The sequence below is a fragment of the Akanthomyces muscarius genome, chromosome 2 (assembly GCF_028009165.1).
Source record: "Akanthomyces muscarius strain Ve6 chromosome 2, whole genome shotgun sequence".
In the NCBI taxonomy this organism is placed as follows: Eukaryota; Fungi; Ascomycota; class Sordariomycetes; order Hypocreales; family Cordycipitaceae; genus Akanthomyces; species Akanthomyces muscarius.
Window position 1 is genome coordinate 1,871,672 of NC_079242.1, and position 17,791 is coordinate 1,889,462.

Below are 17,791 nucleotides of genomic sequence, written 5' to 3' on the forward strand. Positions count from 1 at the left end.
CGGCCAAACGGAGCATGCCTTGATGGCATTTGACCGTACGAAGTAACACAGTTCTCTCCGACTGGCTTTTCTTTTCTTGCAGGGGAAAAGCTAGAAGTACAATTGATGATCTTTTTGGCATTGCGTTTATTAAACTTTCAAAAAGGGGATGGATGAGAGGTTGATGGAATGATGTTTGTTCGACTTGCGGTCGAAATGTTTGGGGTCTTTTTAACTCTGCTTCTGATGAATATATACCGCCTTTGACCTCATTTTTACTGGAAATACCATTTTACACTTCTTTGTCGTGTCTATTGCGAGCAGCTGAGCACGGGGGCACTTTTACATACACCTTTTATTTTTTATATACCAAAAACAAGTTCATTATGCTACCCCACTGGCCATCTTCGCACGTTTATTAACTGTGTTACTACTGTAATCACCGTTTGCACATGAAAAATCTAGTTTGATCCATACTGCAGAATCCGTCTCAAGTCGCCGCGCCATAATCTTGCACTTGGGGCCAACGCAGGATTGTGCTTGCAGGCGCTGCGCCAGTCAGCAGACAGACACGCCCCGGCTGCATGGCTGGCCGGCCCTCAGTTCTGGCTTCCTTTTTACAATCATGCAAAATGGATTCAATGAGGTTGCATCATGCAAGCCACCGGACTCGCGCATATAAATATCAGGCTCAGCTGGTCAGAGTCGCAGATGACCACGCAGGGCCGTTACTACTGATCCCACGCGCCGACATCTTGGGCTGTCGTACGAGCTGCAAGCCACGCTCAATGCTGGCGGTACACGTAATAGCACGATAAGTATGCGGTGAGCCTATTGGCGTAATTTCTCTCACGCGCTTGACTCGGTGCTTGCCTTTTGCAGAGATGGAGTGCAGACAAGTGTTAATTGGGAGTGTCTACTAGGCTCGCAGCTCAACCTGTCAAGGCTTTCGGGCGATGGCGGTGTGAGCAATAATTTACACGGCTAATATTAGAATTCTACAGAAGCTACCAAAATTACAAATTAAGAACGAAAAGGCTGTAGCCGCTGCCTCGCGCCACCTGGGCAGCCTCGGGGCGCTGTGGCGTGTCTATCGTCAACTCACAAGAGGGCACTTGCCAGCAGCTCTGGCATTAGCTCATACAAATTGATGTGCTGTCAAGAGCTAAAAGGCCCCGACTTGTAAAAGTTTTGATACTGACCTAGCGTTCTTTGAAGCCTTGCTGGGCCGCAAACATCGTGCACTGCTCGATTTGTCTGGGTGTGTGCAACATGCATGCTATCGAGGCAGCCACGCTGAAGTCTGCTTGTTCGGTGAAAACCAAAAAGTAAGAAGCTTCAATGGAACCGATTGTCACCCGTGCATGTGTATAATATCGCCTGCATTGCCAAAAATACGCTTGCAGATGCAGCCACGGCCGCATCAAGGTGGGTAGTCGGCGCGGGAGGCGTCTGCAGTCTTGGTCCTTCAATGTGCATGTGCAACTGAAAAAATTGCCACTGTTGACGGGGAAGAAGACGAAAAAGGGAAAACAACAACATGACGGTGTTTTTTCAACCGTGAAATAAAGGCGGCTAACTGAATGCGAGGGTCCCTTTGTGTCCATGAGCCAGCGCATTCACCGATGTGCTGAGCAACAAGGGCGGTGTCCAAGAAAGCGGGCAAGCGGGTAGATTTTTTTTGCCAACGGGAAGAATGAAGCCTTGTACTGGAGCCGATTGGGCATTGACCAATAGTGAGGAGGCGTCATTGGTCCCGGCAGTCTGGTTCACGGCCAGACGAGCTACGTGCGAGAAGCCAGTTGGCTGACCGTTTTAGTTCGAGCGCCACAAAACCCCAAGCCCAATGGCTTGCCTGAAACGCCACAAAAATGAGGACAGCGCGAGAAAGTGGAAAAAGTACAGGGCGTCAGGAGACGGGAGCCTGGTGCTAGAAGTTGAAACACAAAGACAATTTGGCTGAGATGTTGATGCTCTGAATCGTTCTGGAAGACAAGGCCCCGTTAGTCGATGCAATGCAAGATGGTATGCAACGGCGCTTATCGACAGGGGGGCTTCCGTGATTAAAAAAAGGCAAGGGAAACTGAATGTGGAATAAGCTAAATCAGGTGCGACGGGAAGGGAGAGAAAACAAAATCCAAGCGCGGGTCAAGGTACACAAGAAGGGTTATTGCATGCTTTTGGCAGGCAACAGCCTGCAGCGGGACCCCAGCCGGGTTGATGGACGTCCAGTAGTTTGGGCGGGGAGGCCAAGTCGAGAAAACGCCGGTGTGCCTCATGCTGTTTTTATTATTGTTGTTGTTCGTTTTCTCCTCTTGCGACCCGGCGGCTGGTCATACAGAAGCCAGCCTTGGCCCTGTAGAACCCGGGCCGTGAACTAGTTAGTGGATGGTCAAGGCGGCGGCTCGCCGGGGGACGATGGATGCTGTGTCATGAAAGAGCGGCAGCATGGAGAGCCAATGGCTGGTGATCGGGGCGCTCTGAAGGCGGAGAGCCCGGGGCAACGCATCAACGGAGTGGGCGTGTCTGTTTTGAATTCATTTGAATTAGTCAAGATGATGGGAGATGGATGCGAAGTTTGGCATATAGGGGGGGTTGGGTTTGGATGACGGCGCTTAGATGGAGGACGAGTTGAGACGGCTTGGGCCGGTCAAGGACGATAGTCAAGAGAGGGAGTAAAGGCGAACAGAGAAGGTCTGTATGCTTCAAGGCTTTGAGCGCGGTTGAAGTTGCACATTTACGGTACAGTATCGCGATCATCTCTTGTCCCAGCTTTGCACAACTAGATTGTGTTGTGCATGCGTCTTGAAATAGCATCCACCCGACCCGTGTTAGTCCACGCCTCCTTCTCCACTGCTTCGCCCGAATTTCAACGCAGGAAACCGGAGCTGCGCCGCGTCCCCCGGTCCCGGCCACACCGGCGGCGCCGTTGGCCTGCGCCCATCCTTTTGGTAATTGGTAACAGACCAGGGATGTTGGGTCCGTCCGCGGCCCCCTTGCCTGGTATATACGGGGGTCTGTCTACCTGAGATGTTCGTTCATTTTACGGATAGAGAACGAGAAACAAGGTGAGTTGGTGCGCCGGGCGGGGGGGGAGGGGGAGAGAAGCCGTTTGGCTCGACCAATTGTGTGGAATACGCCAAGGCGAACCGCCCGAGGCTTGGGATCCTGGCATTCACGCTGACAACGCCTATTAGCAGCGGGGATAAGTAATAGTAGAAGCAGAAAGGTTAAAGCGATTTAGAAGAAAAAGGTCATGAGTTCGATTCTCGTAGTCGCTGAAGGTACTGTAACAGAGGGTCTGGCCAGTAAGCCTTGGAAACACCCCCCGCACCCCGGACTGTTGTCCAATCGTAACAGCCCCGATCAACGACAGGGGGGGGGGGGGGGGGGGGAGCGCCGGGTCGAATCACAGGACATGAGGGAGCTCCTTTCGCTTTTGGCTACCAGAAGGGTGGGCGCGTAGAGGCAAAAAGGCAGACTAGTCGTCCAAGGAGACAGGCATACCAGGTTGACAGGTTTTGGGTGAGAGCGAGAGCGAGAGAGAGGAGAGAGGAGAGGAGAGGAGGAGCAGGGAGAGGGTTTCCCCCCCCCCCCCGCCGCGACAGGCAGACTACTGGCTGTGAGCCGTCGAGCAGGCGCCGAGCGAGAAACAAGAGGGCCCACCACCTGTTTTCTGGACAGCGTCTGTGATAGCGCTCTCTAGGTACAGTCATTGCAGCGCTCTTTGCAATGGACTACAGCGCAGGCACATCTTAGGTACTCCATCGCCGCCGACGCATCTCCCATCGCACCTCTAATCAGCGCCCGCGAGGCCTCATTACTGATAGCTTTACCAGGCCGTTCTCAATCTCAAATCAATCCTGGCCCCTCCCCGGGACGCATTTCCTGATCCTGGTCTGCTCCGGCCGCCTGCTTGGAGCTGCCTGTATCAGCAAGATACCTAGGTGGCCCCCGACATGAACCAGAGCGAACAGACTTATACGCACCACCCGTTGTGCGCAGACATTGTCTGCACCGGCACACATCCCAAACACAGGTTGACGGGCTTTCTCCAGGGAATCCTTGCTCGCCTTTTCGAACCCCCTCGCCCCCTCTTTGCGAACCTACCGGTGCATACCTAGCCTACTCTTGCAAACCGCTCGCTGCCTTGTCTGGCGCCAGTTGAAACGACACAACACAGCGCACAGTCCACCTTGCAAGCGCTGTAATTTACAGCGCACTGCAGATTACAGGCCCTGCCAACGCTGCAGCTTGTCCACTGTGGCACCGCCTTTCAGCGCCTGGCTGCTGGGGGTGTAGTTAGGTACCTAGGTAGGTATGCTTCAATTTTGGTGGCAGCTGCCCCTCAACTTCACTCCCCTCCGCCGTCGCCTCGACCATCCCACCACCACCACCACCACCACCACCATCACCACCACTTCTTGTGCCTCTTTTTCCCTTTCAGACTCCACACATCCCATCCCATCCAACCCCCCCCCCCAGAAGACCAAGGCCGCACACCCTCCTCTTCATCCACCACTCGCTGATGCTGGGCTCGCTCTCATTAGTGACTCGTTGCCAATATACATAACCGCCAACGCTGCCGCCTCCTTCCCACGCTTGCCTCTCCCCTTCTTTCCTTTTCCCCAAGGCCGACTTTGACCATCCTCCGTCTTGCTCTTTTGCTCGATCGCCAACAGCCTTCACTTCTTTTCGACTTTATCGTCGACTCATCCCTCCTACCTTGTCACGCCAGACATCCTCTTCCCCATCTCCTCGGTGTTGTACACGGCCACTTATTCGATACCCGTCGCTCACGTCGTCCCCCCCCTCTGTCTTTGGTTCGTCACAGCTTCAGCAAAAGTGTTTCCGACCCCAAGCAGACGCCTATACCCTCTTTTCAAAATGCCTGGCCCCAAACCCAAGCTCGAGGTCGCCACACCCGTCACCAGCAACTTCCCCTCGGAAATCACCTCTGCCGCCTCTGCCACTACGGCGACGCCGCTCTCCGGCCTGCTTGGCGTATCGTTCAAGGCGGAACCGGACTTCATCAAGACGCCCATCAGCCCGCCGCTGGCTTACACCGATTTCCTTTCCAAGGCCATGTCTCTCAACTCCCCCTCCGTGACCGCTCCCATGGCCGCTCCCGCTCCCGAAACGACGGCACCCGCGTCTGCGTCCGCCACCATCGCGAGCGAAAAGGCCGATGACAGCGGCGCCAGCAGCGACGACAGCACCAGCAGCGCCAGCGTCAAGGATGAGCAGTCGCCATCAACATCACCAGCTACCTCGGCCGCCAGCAGCAGCAAGCCCTCACCGCCCGTCTCCGCCAAGACGCCATCTGCTTCGGAAAAGGCTTCGGCCGTCGAGCGAGCGCTGGCGTCCGCTTCTGCCTCTCTCGTGCCCCCGAGCCCCTTCTCCAAGGCGCCCATGTCGGCCCCGGCCACGGGCCCAACTTCGTTTCCCAGCTTCAAGCTGCCCCCGAGCCCCGCCATCTCCAACCTCGACTCGCCCATGAGCGCCGTCAGCTCCATGTTCTCACCGTACAGCGGCCGCTCCTCCCACTCCGTCTTTGACTGGGATGCCGCCCTCAAGGCGCACTATGCCGATCAGAAGCGAAAGTCGGCGCGTACCAGCGTCCGCCACATTCGCGAGGTCGTGACGAGGACCGTCACCTACACCCCACGTATGGAGCCGGCCCCCCGCGGCAAGAGACGCAAGGTTGAATAATCTGGGACGAGAGCCGCGCCCGCCATATTCACTCTTCTCGACTGGTTTCGAGAAGCAACTTACCGCATTTTACTGAGACGACGTTATGACCTGCATGGCTGCTGCCTGGCCAACAGCCGTGCAAAATCGATATCAACCATTTTGACCTTCTTGGGATTGCATATGAGCAAAATCTCTTTTGGCACCAGAGTTTTGTTTGACCCATCCTGTTTTCTTATGTCCTTTTTTTACATTCATATTCCCTGTCTTTAGATGACTTCTTTTCTTTATCTCTTTATACCTCCTGGGAGTTTTACGGGGAGCACAAAAAACCACGCAAGGATGACGCTTCGGTGCTAATACGCTGGCCGATGCTGAACGCATCCAACGATTTCACGCAATCATATTGGGGGAAGGATAGGCGCCAGGATGACATGACAACGGGCAAGCATTTTGAGAGTACTTTTTCAGGCTATCGACTTGACTCGTTTTTCTTTTTTTTTCTCACATGTGGATTTTTTCTTCTGTATTTAGCATGGGTATTGGAAACCAAATGATGGTGCGGTGGCATGCTTGGGAGGTCATGGTGCACTGACTGGCACAACCCACCTCTCTTTCAGCTTTCTGCCACCAAGAGTCACACACAGACAGATTAGGTAGCCAGGCGTGTGACTCTTACTACTCATACATTTCTTTTCAAATTCTTTTCAACACCAAGCCTATTTACTATGATGTGATTTGTTCAACCATGGAGATGCCCATTGTCTCAGCCATGGTCGAGGGCTATGCAGAGTGGACGGCACTGCCTGATGCCAAGTACCGAGCCGGACAAGAACTTGCACCAAGCCACCACGACCACGACAACCCTGGCGCAGGGCAGCACAACCATGGGGGCCAAGAAAGGCGCAAGCTGGGCAAGGAAAGAGAGAGACAGATGCTAGTCTCAAAGGCAGAAAAGTTCCGCGGCGGGGAAATGCAACAGCAGCAATCTACGACATGCGCGCGAGCCGTTTCCCCCCCTCCGACCCGGCAGTGGGCATGCACGCCTCCTACTTTAGCCCCCGGCCGCAGCTTCAGTCTACACAGAAAACCACGCATCTTGACTTGGTACACGGTGCTGCTACCAGTACGACGCTGCAAGAGCAGCCCCAGCATTGGACATGGGTCCCGGATCTGCCTGTTTTTTGTTTCTGTCTTGACCCGTTGCAGCGCAGTAGTGCCGGCATATAGAAACACCACAGTCGTCTCCCCCCTGTCTGTGTAAAGAACAACCCTACCTACCTACAGACATGGATGTCCAACCCAAGCCCTCCGTTTTCGAATACATCTATTTGTATTCTGTGGAGAAGAATCATCAGCGGCAAAGATTTCCGTTCGATATAGAGAGGAGAAGGGAGAAAAAAAAAAGCCCGTCAGATTGTCTTCCTTGCACCCCCCCTGCAAGGCAGAAGAGAGGGAAAAAGGCCGGCCGGTGGGAAGTGATGGGCGCTAAAAAGGGCAGGGCTTCAGTGGGGGACGGGGAAGGGGAACGAAAGAAAGCCTTGCTGCATAAAATTTATAGTTGAAACGGTGTTAATTTCACGCAAGGATGGAAGAAATCCCGAAGTTGGTTCATTGAGCTTTATTGATTCTATTCCGGATAGAGCTTTTGGTAGCACATTGTGCTCTGTGCATGCTGGGGTCTAACGCTTAGAAAGTATAAACACTATAGACGGCCGTTGCAGTCTCCCAAACAATGAGATGCTGAAAACGAGAGCTCTGATGATCACAATGTCCTTTTGAAATTCGGACTTGGGGAGGCTTGCTGAAGAAGCGTTGTCAGGTTTTGGCGGTTGGGATTATCAATCTGTTGCAGGCTTGCTTTTGCATAGAATACACCACTTTTGTGCAGCACGGCACCATTCCATTTGAAGCCCCATTACCAAGAAATTATCCCAAAATGTCCCTTCTTGATTAGTGGACACTTCGGTAGTTGCAAAAACAAAAAGTAACTCGGGTGCTGCTGGCCCTTTTTTCATTTTATTTAATTTTTATTTACTCTCCGAATCGTGGCTTGATGGTGCGCATCCCGAGGCACAATCCACCACCACCACCACCACCACTTTTCTGCGCCAGTATGTATCCCGCCTTCCCTGGTGGACTGGACAATGTCGTCGCAGAGACACAGTGACCCAGATACCTGGGATATATAAGAAGAACAAAAAAAACAAAAAAAAAACACTGCAGGGGTGAGTGGACAATGTACACTCATTCTCCATGGCACATCTGGCAATTTGTCGTCTCTATACCGCCTTTTGGAGCGAGCCGACGAGGTTGCGCCGCACATCTCTGCGTGCCAAGGCGATGCGACGGCTTCGACACCACCCTGAGTCGATTCGTGCTGTCAACTTTTGTGCGACGCGCCATCTTTCAACGACACAAGAGCTAGAGAGTGTCTGCATTTTGTGCAACCTTTATTTTTTATTTTATTTATTTTATTTAAAAATGGTCGTTTTATTTTCTTGCAATCACGTCAATGCCAACACACACGCCCAACCCCTCGCCACCCGTACCTTCTTGTGTGCATGTGCGACAGCTCGCGCCATATCGCCTCCTGCCCACTCAACTTGCATCTGGCAGCTCATCATCGGGGATTACTGCAACGGGCCGAGCGGGTAGAAGCAAAGGAAGAAGAAACTTCATCTGGGCGCCAGTGCTGTCGTTTGGATGAAACTCTTTGGTTTTTGGGGCTTCAATATCACTGCATTGGCGTATCGCCGCCGCCACATGTGAAGGAGCTCCCACTTCCAGTTGCTGCTCGGGCAGGTTCGAATTCGGACATTATCTTCTGTTCGCGCCCTCGGCAGATGCCCATGACCCTTGTCCAACTCCCCAGAGCTAGATTGCTACTTTGTTTCCTTGGTGGGGTTGGGGGTGGTGGAAAAAGGAATGCAGAAAGTCCTCCACGTGGGATCAGTCCTGGTTTGCGACTTACACACCTTCTTGACTGTCGAGTTATCCATCGGCTTGAGGTTGACCACGACACGTCGTACAGGGCCGCTCAACCACTTGCACAAATCGGACAATCCCCCGCGCCACTGTCAGCGATGTGCAATACCAGCCCCCTCAGCATTCTCGTTTCCTCAGTCGTGCAACCGCACACGCAGAGATGTGTCTTCCCTCCCTGGGATTTTGCCTGGAGAGCATCATCATTCCCCCCAGCCCATCCTCCCACACCCCCTTGCCAGGGCTGGACCAGTCAGTGACGAGCTCTAAGCGCCAGCGGCCGATTTAGAACTGGCTTCATTGGCTAGTGGCCTCCCCCCTGCAACAGCTCATCACCCACTACAGCCAGCCTGGGCCTCTTGATTGGCAGCTCTATAAGCGCCCGTCATGGTGGAACCCAAATCCTGGGACGAGGTGGTGTGGAGCCCAGCTTGTCTCCCGTGTCTTGCCCAAGCTTTGGGGATTTTGGCTTTTGGCCTGGCTAGTCTCTTGAGCTAAACATGCCAGGCTCCTTGTATATTAACGAGCTGTTGTTCATTGTGCTTTCGCTGCCCCTCTCGGCTTCTTCCCGCCCATTGTCTCCCAGCGGGGTTGTGCTGCCCTGTGGGATATCGCAATAGCAGCCATCACAGACCTTTCCGTTGCATTCGCGTCGCATCGCGTCCTTACGGAAAACGTCCGGCCCTGCGCTGCAAAAAGGTCGAGGAAAATCGACAGAGCTGAAAAAAGGCACTTTTAATTAGTAGTGTTTCCGAGTCTTGTGCGTGAAGAGGGAATATCAAAAAAGAATAATAGCTGCATATTCTATCCGTACTTTTTCCACTTCATGCCCAGCTTGGCTTGGATCCTGCATGCAGGCGCATTGCATTAGACCATGTAGCTAGGAAGAGGTGCAGGCACACGCCATCACACTCGAAGCCTGCGGTACTTGCTTTCTCGCCTCGCCGATGCCATCCTGTCAGCCTCGATCCCTCGCGCTGTCCATGTGCCGGTAGTTTGAAAGGAGTCGTGCCACCCCCCGCGCGAGACGAAACATCGTCAAACATCTCAGGGCTGTGCATTGCTCTGACTGCGCGATTCACCAGCTGATGCGCTACACGTTTGTGTCCGCACAGTCTGCTCCTCTTTGATAACCAGATGACACCTTCTCGAGCTAGCGTCATGTCAGTTTGTTCCATAGCACTCCACTATCAGTGTACCGCTCACAAACGGCACCACAGTGCATCCTGCTCCTGCCCATGCGTAATTCACGCGGGTCATGTGCCTGTTCTCGTACCCTCGCTCCTGTTGTGATATGCCCGGAGCTGCAGCTAGAGATTGCGCCACTAGAGTAACATGGCGCATGAGGGCACCAGCTTCACCACACCTGGCGTATCTCCTCTCTTTCGGCACGGTGACTGTGATAGCACGACGATTCTGGCGGGCACTGTCACAACCACCTCGGAATGCCGTCGAGCTAAGAAAGCTGTTGACAACCGCTACCGCGGGTTCATTTGATCAGCGAGCAGGCATGCAGCGTCCAATTCTTGCAACTCTGGGGCTTGTTGCTGCTTCAGCCCACTTCGCGGACTTCTCTGGCGACGGCATTGCAGAGAGCCACCTTGACTCCAGCTGCGGTCAGCACATGGATCCATACTCGCTGCGTTTCACTCAAGCGGTCATTTTCGCTCTTGACCTCTGCAAACATCACTTCTCCCCTGCACTCCCCCACGGTGCCATCACGCGACTCATCAGTACGCCATAGAATCAAGTCTGGGATGCCGCCCCCCCTCTGCTTGTACTCCTGGGCCATGACTTTGCAAACCGCCGCCAGAGCGTCTCCGTCAAAGCATCGCACAAGCTCCAGCAAGTCGTCGATTTCATAGTCCCAGTTGAGTCCCACGACTGCTGTACGTCGCTCGTGTTCTCGTTCCCACACGGATCGCACAAGGTCCTCGGCGCCGCCGTTTTCAATCTCCACAAGCCTGTGATTGATCTCGGACACTCTTGTGGGAAAGAACACATCCGTGTGTAAGTCGAGAGGGCATGTCTGAAAAGCGGTCTGGAAGACGTTGGGAATGTAGAGGAATAGTATGTCGTAGAAGAGATACGCAAAGAGCGTTCTGACGATACGGCCCTCGGAGTGATAGCCCTTCCATCCCTCTGCACGAAAGTGGCTCAAACACATATCCTCGACACTGCACTCGCCCTCTGAGTCTAGTTCGTCAAGCCAAATGGTCTTGGTAGGAACGCCGATGCTGCCCGGTCTGGGTGTCGCCTCTTGCTTGAGCTGAATTCCTTGTACTGTGAGTTCCAGAGGTTTGGCTAGCCTAACGTGGCCAAAGTCATGCTGAAGTCGCTTCGGAATACGCAGCTTCTTCTCCAGCTTCAGCAGTCGCCTCTGTAAGCCAAAGTGAAACGTCAAATGACAGTCTGGGTCTTGAAGCGCCATTTCGCAAGTGGTAGCTGCCGTTTTATTCCATTCTTTCTTCCGACGCTCCAACTCTGCAGCAGCGCATGGCTCACCGAGTTTGGCCATGTAATTCTCTTCTAGCAGGGCTTTGCGCTGATACCAGTCGCCTCGACGGGCAAGATGAAACATCTTTTGTCCCAGCAACTCTTTCAGTAACTCGTGCTCGCGCGCGTATTCTTTAAATTTTCCCATCGCATAGCCTGCTTTCGCAAGAACCCGTGTATAAGAGTGGCCAGGATTGAAACGTCGCAAGTACGCTCCCTCTCCAAACTCATACATGGTTTGCTCCTTGTGTCTTTCCTCCTCCAGCAACTTCTTCCAGCGAGGGTATACAACGTCGAAAATTTCAAGAATTCGCTGGCATCCCTTGTCCAGCACCGCTCCACTGCCTTCTAGGCACATGTCAATCTCCGCTTCTAGCCGAATCGCGGCTTCAAACTCCAAAACGTGCTCTCGTGATGCGAATATAGTACTGGTGCGGCAAACAATGTACTCGGGAAAGTTTCTGCGAGCAATCTTTGCGAGAATGATGGTCGTCAGAGACTTTTCAGTCCATTCTGTCGATCGGTAAAACACAAGATGTACCCGCTGAAACAGCTTAAACACAGCCGAGGACAGTCGGATACACGGCCCAAGTATGCCTGTCACTTTGGAAAGGAACACTGTTTTCTGTTTGGAATCTTCCCTCTCGAGCTTAGCAATCGGGCTGCCAGAATCACCAGAGCCTGTCGATTCACGGCTGTTTTGTCTGCTGAGACCCATCTCCATGAGACCCGTCTGCTTGCGACTCATTTGAGATAGACTTCGTATCAACTCGGGCTTCGTCCGTCCTTGTATTTTGGTTTCCTTTGCGAGAGCCTTCAGCTCGTCCAAGTAAAGCAGAGATGCTGCTTCCTCCATGTCCGTGAGCAGCACTTCGGAGGAGTCGGCAAAGGTAAACGCGGGGCCCAGCCTCTCATCTTCGACGCCGATTCCATCCACCGCAGTTGTGAGTCCATCCGGAGAGGGGCTGCCTGCAAGGCATCTATTCTGTTGCAGTGTAGTGATTGGCACGTCAAGGTTCGCAATATCATTGTAATAGCCAAGACGGGAGGATCGGTGCCAAGCGGCCGTCTTTCTTAGAAAGAGACGCACATACCTGCATCTTGGTCAGCAAGAACTCACTTGTCAGTTTCATGTGACATACAAATACTGCGCCTCATAATCTAACGACTTCCATTGGTCGAATACACCAAGTTCCCGTTCGTCAAAGAGCTTTGCTTCTTCCTCGAGCACAGTGTCCAGGGCCAAGTTGAACGCGTCCACGTATATAGAGCTCCTCCCCTTTACCCACAGTGGTTTCGCCTTCGCCGTAATTTTTTCCTGTACGCTAGATTGAGAGGATTTGTATTCTTCGTATGCTTCTAAGGCAGCCTCGTCTGGCTGCATCGCCGGTAAAGCATTTTCGACGTCTGTAGATTTTGGTGTTTTATCTCGGCCATCAGAACGTTTCCAAACCTTTTCGGTATCGCATTGCTCTTCATCGTCATCGAAGATAGATTGTTCGGATTCCTCAGACTCCACTGTAGTGCTCTCATCCCGCTTCACTCGCTTCAGTGGGGGGCCATCTTTTTCGGCATTCAAGGGTGTATACAACGACACATCAGAGCCAGCTCCTGATGGCAGTTTCTTTACAAATGCGTTCATTGTAGGCAACCCATGCTGAGCCACGCTCTTTTGTTTGCCGCAAAAAACTTTGAAGTCCAGGGGTACCAGTTGTGCGGCTGAGACGCGTCCAGCGATCGCCAATTCACGTTTACATACGCGAGGTCAGGTGATTTCCAAGTGGGAGCTTCAAACAAGCCCCGCCATTTAGCCCGGCGCAAGGAACTGGCAGGCGACGGCCTGTCGCGTTTTCTTCGGGAATAGCCAATTGCAACTTGACTTGCAAACATGGTCGACGAAACGACCCCGATCGAACAGGCGCCGGATGCCGTCGCCCAGACTGTCGCTAACGGTGCGGACACAGCTGCTGACACGTCAAACCTCGACACACCGCACAGAGATGTCGTTATGACAGACGCATCAGTCGATCAAGCTGTACGATGTGCCTCGTTTTTGGCCTTGAGATAACTCTGACGTGTTGAAACAGTCTCCTGCTCCCGCAAATGCTGCTGCGAGTCCAGCGCCGGCCAGAACAGGCACACCCGCCCAAGCATCTCGTGCTCCATCAGTACATCCCGATCCAGGATTCGCTATACCATCAGAGGCCGCTCCCCATGGCGATTCCACGCGACGCTATCTGAACACCAAGGTCACGGGGGCGCTTCTTGAAGGAATGAAGATGCTAGCCAAAGAACAGTGTGTAAAAGCGAAGACTGTGCGCTCCTGACCAGGCACTAACATATACTAGGCCAGAGGATCCGTTGCGAGTTCTTGGTGAATATTTGATACAAAGGTCCAAGGAAATCGAAGGTTCAAGTTAGTTGGTCAAATGATGTTCATGGCGCTGCTGCGAAGAGCGGTTTCTGCATAGGCAAGGCGTTATATAGGACATGGGATAGTTCACATTTAAGATACCAGCAGTTGAATGTATACGATTTTTTATAGTAGACAAATTGCTATCAATTTGAGCATTCGACTACCTTCAGTAGTCCGCTAGGACTGGCGCATAAGCATCATGGCTCTAAATGCAGGTGTATTTTGTTTTCCGAAAACGTTTCCCCAACTCCAAACCAGGGAAATCCACAGCGGCGCGGCACGAACTCGACTAGGATTTTCTCCGTTTAAGCGACAATGGTGCTGGCGGTGGCGGACTCGTACTTCCAGGTAGGGGGAAGGACACCGACGGTCTTGTAGTAACGGGCCAGACGGTGGATACGGGACTCGATGAGAATGAGGCGGAACTTGGAGTCCTTGTCCTTGCGGTTGCGCTCGAGGTGCTTGCGGACGGCGACAGCCTGGGTGGATGATTAGCATGTTATTTCAACGACGTAGCGCCAGAGCACAAGCGCCCGTGGCATTGTAGATCATTGCATACCTTCTTGATAAGCATGTAAAGGTCCTCAGGGAGCTCGGGAGCAAGGCCTATAATCACTCTGTCAGTCAAAACCGCGCAGAGGCATGAGGTATGTTTGTCTCTTCGCGAGAGATCAAACTCCAATATGTATATCCATCACATATCGCCATATATATTCAGGGGTTCGTACCGCTCGACTTGAGAATGCGCAGAATGCGGTTACCTAACAGGCGATAGAGGTTAGCATCAAAGTTGATAGTCCAGTGATAGCCCAGTCGCCCGAGTTGAATCCTCGTCGTCCAATGTCCATCGCATAAACGTACCAGTGACAAGCTTGACCTGGGAGACACCGTGGGAGTCACGGAGGATGACACCAATCTGCGAAGGGGTAGCACCCTTTCTGGCGAGCTTGCAGATCTGCTCAACGACCTGCTCGGGAGTGGTCTTCAGCCAGCTGGGAGCAGTGCGGCTGTAGGGGAGGGCGGAGGCAGAGATACCCTTGCCGTTGCTGTGAAGTCTACCCATGTTTTCGGTGGTTGTCGGTTGTCGTGTGTTGAGGTTGGAGGAGTCGTGATGGAGTTTTCCTGGGCTGCGCAATGAGGTTTGGGAGGGCAGCACGGACACTGGGCTCAGATTGTGGAGCGGTGCAAATTTTCGCTTAGTTAGGGCAGATTTGTGCGTGGTGTGCTCGTCGTGTGAGCTAGTCTCTGTCAGTCTATCGTCACGTGCTGATAGCGAACAGGAGTGGGTCGAGCTTTCTTGCTGCCATCTGTCTCCGCCAAATTTTTTGAGCCTTCCTCACGTAACTCTCTCTGCACCAAACGTCCTCATGCTGGTCGCATGAGTTGCCATAGCTTCAGGAAGGTTGTTACGCACAGTGGCCTTTTCTGTACCGTAAGTACCTACTCTTCACCCCTGCACACCATACAACACCCAGCCTTGTCAATATGATGATACGAACACATTGTTATTATTCTGGTACCTCTTAAGTTAGAGGGCTTTCGGGCTCTCACTGCACTTACTGGACTTCTGATCACACTCCATACACAACGCTTGAGAAATGCAAATTTCCCCGAGAGACATTCTTGCTAACGCGTCAAGTAGGCTTAGTTTCCAAGTGACCCCCGCTGTAAAGAAGCATAATCCGACATTGTAAATCACGAACTTTACGCCAAGCTTGTATCGTACCCACGCTCTCGCGGTATCATCGCAAACGGTTCTCTCAATCTCATGACATTCCCCAGCAGCTCCTAGATCTCCTAATTTGCTTTAAACGACGGTTGTACAATACATATTTATTTCAAAGAACAAATGAAAGGTTCAGCTCGAACAAAGCTGGTCACACCAGGTCAAAGCTTTGGGCTTGGCCCGAGCGACTGTTTCCTATGCCGTCCCAGCCTACTTACCAGGCACTGACATCGAAGTTCTCCTGCGCAGTTCGTTAGCAGAGCTGTGAATGAAGGCATGCATATAAAGGCCTACCTCAGGGAAGTACGTCGTCACGACGGTTCTGTCGGCAAACTTTCTACCTGCTAGTGCCTTGAGGGCGCTAGTGGTAGAGTCTGCCGATTCGAACTTGACGAAAATACGACCGACACCAGCCGATTGGCGGCTTCCGCCAGCTGGACGTGGTACCTTGATGTCCAAAATCTTGCCGTACTTGGAGCACTCGTCTCGCACATCATCGCAGATTTCTATATTATAATCAGTAACCGTGTGCTGGTTCGCGGCTAGTCAAAAGTCATCGTTACCTTCGTAGTCGTCGTTATCAAGGAGCTCCTCAGCAGTAACCATGTTGAGAAGCTGGAGAACTCTTGTGGCCTCGCCTCCATTTCCTTGGCCAGCAAGGTTACTGATAGCATTAATACCAGCATCGAAGTTTGCCACCTGGGTTCCGCCAACACAGGCCTTGACAACTTTGAGCTTCTTGCCGCCCACATCCATTCCGTTGAGAGTGTTTAGGGCCGGCTCGTTTGCACTGCCAGGGTCAGCGTACTCGGCGAATGCGATTCCCTGATTCTCGGTTAGCGCGAAAGCAGTGGCAGAGGGGTATGGATTGCATACTCTCGATTCCTCCGTGCTTCTGTCTTTGACGAGCACAAAGGCTTTGGGTTTGCCAAAGGCTGCCAGGAGCTCCAATACCTGATCTTCGGTGAGAAACGGCGGTATGTTTGTAAGGCAGAGCTTATGGATTGTGTCAGGCACAGCATTAGAGACGACCTCGGGATTGTAGATAACATCTTCCGGTACGGCGGGCATGACATAGTCCTTCGGGCGACGAATACTAATTCCTGGAGTGTCGGCTACCATGGAAATTCCATCCAGAGCAAGAGCAGTTGTGGCATCACCCGTATTCTTGAATTCCAGGACCGCAAAAGAGTTGTCGTTCGAGAGCTGGCTTAGCGCACAAGGGTCCGTGGCCTCGATGACATTGAGACCGTTCAGCTGCAAGTTGAAGAATGCAACAAGCGCGCCATCAGTCGCTCCGCTCGGGAGGTTAGAAACCAGAAGACGCTTGGCTTGTCTCGAGTTGCTGGCCTTGAGTCCAGCGCTACTGACTTGGCCGCCCGCGGGTTGGTTGATGAAAGCTTGGAGCTTGGATGGGTCCATCTGCTGTTGTCGCGGTGCGCCGGGCAGAGGGAACATGCCCGACATTTTTGCTTGTTCTGATGTGACAGCTTCGTATCCAGGAGGCTTAATATCCCACTGCGTCATGCGGCGCTTGCGCTCAAGGACGGGGATAATGTCGGTCAGATCAGGCGTGGGCTCACGGCGCTTCGGGGGAGAAGGGCTTCGGCGTTCTTGCTGGCGAGCGAATCCGTCATCGCGGCGCTCTCTGCCGCCACGACGTTGGTCATCGAAACCATCGCGATCGCGCCTGCCATGGCCATCGTCATCACGTCGGGCATCACGGCGCGAGCTGCCGCGGTCTCTGTCCCATTCTCTGTCGCCTCGACGTTCGCGACCGCCCCCGCCCTGGTATCGTTCCTCGCGCTCCCTATCCCTGTGGTTTCTGCTGGATGCATATGCATCGCCATCGCGGTCGCGGTCACGGCGGTGGCGATCGTGGGGGGATCGCGAGCGTCTTCTGTCTCTGTGTCTGTCTCGTCGGTCATCGCCGCGGTCACGACGATCACCACGATCGCTCCTGTCGCCTCGTTCGCCGCGTTCGCCTCGTTCACCTCGTTCACCGCGCGAAGACTATTTCTTGTTAGAGTGAAATGGTCGGTACGTGTGAAAGCACTTGTCTTTACCTGATGATCCCGACGGTTGTCGCCTTCTTTCGCCGCAAGCATTCCGTCAGCGTTGGGGTGCTTGCCTGAGCTAACAACCGACTCACCTCTAGACGAATAGTTGTCGCCGTTCATGATGCTAGATTATTTATTGCGCCTGTAGGTTGCAGGACGCTTCTCCTTGATTGATGGAGATGGGAGCTCAAAAACGGCTTGGAGTCGAAAAGGCTGAAGACAGAGTCCGCGTCTTGACGACGTGCGATGCTGGAAGCTTTTCTGCCAATTGCGCTTAGCTGTTTCAGGTTAGGCTGCCGCCCTTGTGCCGGTGGCCGCTCCGCCCAGAACTTACAGCGCTTGAACCCCCTGTTGTATCGCCACCAGGCATTGCTACGGGATCTGGCGACTGCCAGCCAGTCATCTCCGTCAAGGTCACACAGTTCTCTCTTATTTCAT

The 17,791-nt window shown here is 53.2% G+C and overlaps 6 protein-coding genes across 6 annotated transcripts; 2 read left to right on the forward strand and 4 right to left on the reverse strand.

The window, feature by feature from the left end:
- Window positions 1-4,866: 4,866 nt before the first annotated feature.
- On the forward strand, window positions 4,867-5,691 carry LMH87_003724 (uncharacterized protein; the record flags this gene model as incomplete). The annotated part of the gene is made up of 1 exon (XM_056194836.1): window positions 4,867-5,691. One exon carries the CDS (start codon window positions 4,867-4,869, stop codon window positions 5,689-5,691), a length of 825 nt encoding a protein of 274 aa, XP_056048525.1.
- Window positions 5,692-9,136: 3,445 nt separating this feature from the next.
- On the reverse strand, window positions 9,137-9,895 carry LMH87_003725 (uncharacterized protein; the record flags this gene model as incomplete). Its single annotated transcript, XM_056194837.1, has 5 exons — window positions 9,137-9,374; window positions 9,470-9,502; window positions 9,588-9,610; window positions 9,738-9,808; window positions 9,862-9,895. 5 exons carry the CDS (start codon window positions 9,893-9,895, stop codon window positions 9,137-9,139), a joined length of 399 nt encoding a protein of 132 aa, XP_056048526.1.
- Window positions 9,896-10,207: 312 nt separating this feature from the next.
- Window positions 10,208-12,793, reverse strand: LMH87_003726 (uncharacterized protein; the record flags this gene model as incomplete). Its single annotated transcript, XM_056194838.1, has 2 exons — window positions 10,208-12,245; window positions 12,294-12,793. The coding sequence occupies 2 exons, from the start codon at window positions 12,791-12,793 to the stop codon at window positions 10,208-10,210; spliced, it is 2,538 nt and encodes an 845-aa protein (XP_056048527.1).
- Window positions 12,794-13,039: 246 nt separating this feature from the next.
- LMH87_003727 (uncharacterized protein) lies at window positions 13,040-13,572 on the forward strand (the record flags this gene model as incomplete). Its single annotated transcript, XM_056194839.1, has 3 exons — window positions 13,040-13,186; window positions 13,239-13,447; window positions 13,500-13,572. 3 exons carry the CDS (start codon window positions 13,040-13,042, stop codon window positions 13,570-13,572), a joined length of 429 nt encoding a protein of 142 aa, XP_056048528.1.
- A 300-nt stretch (window positions 13,573-13,872) lies between these two features.
- Window positions 13,873-14,630, reverse strand: LMH87_003728 (uncharacterized protein; the record flags this gene model as incomplete). Its single annotated transcript, XM_056194840.1, has 4 exons — window positions 13,873-14,046; window positions 14,127-14,173; window positions 14,296-14,328; window positions 14,429-14,630. The coding sequence occupies 4 exons, from the start codon at window positions 14,628-14,630 to the stop codon at window positions 13,873-13,875; spliced, it is 456 nt and encodes a 151-aa protein (XP_056048529.1).
- Window positions 14,631-15,507: 877 nt separating this feature from the next.
- On the reverse strand, window positions 15,508-17,473 carry LMH87_003729 (uncharacterized protein; the record flags this gene model as incomplete). The annotated part of the gene is made up of 6 exons (XM_056194842.1): window positions 15,508-15,534; window positions 15,588-15,799; window positions 15,857-16,118; window positions 16,170-17,306; window positions 17,360-17,385; window positions 17,446-17,473. The coding sequence occupies 6 exons, from the start codon at window positions 17,471-17,473 to the stop codon at window positions 15,508-15,510; spliced, it is 1,692 nt and encodes a 563-aa protein (XP_056048530.1).
- Window positions 17,474-17,791: the final 318 nt, after the last annotated feature.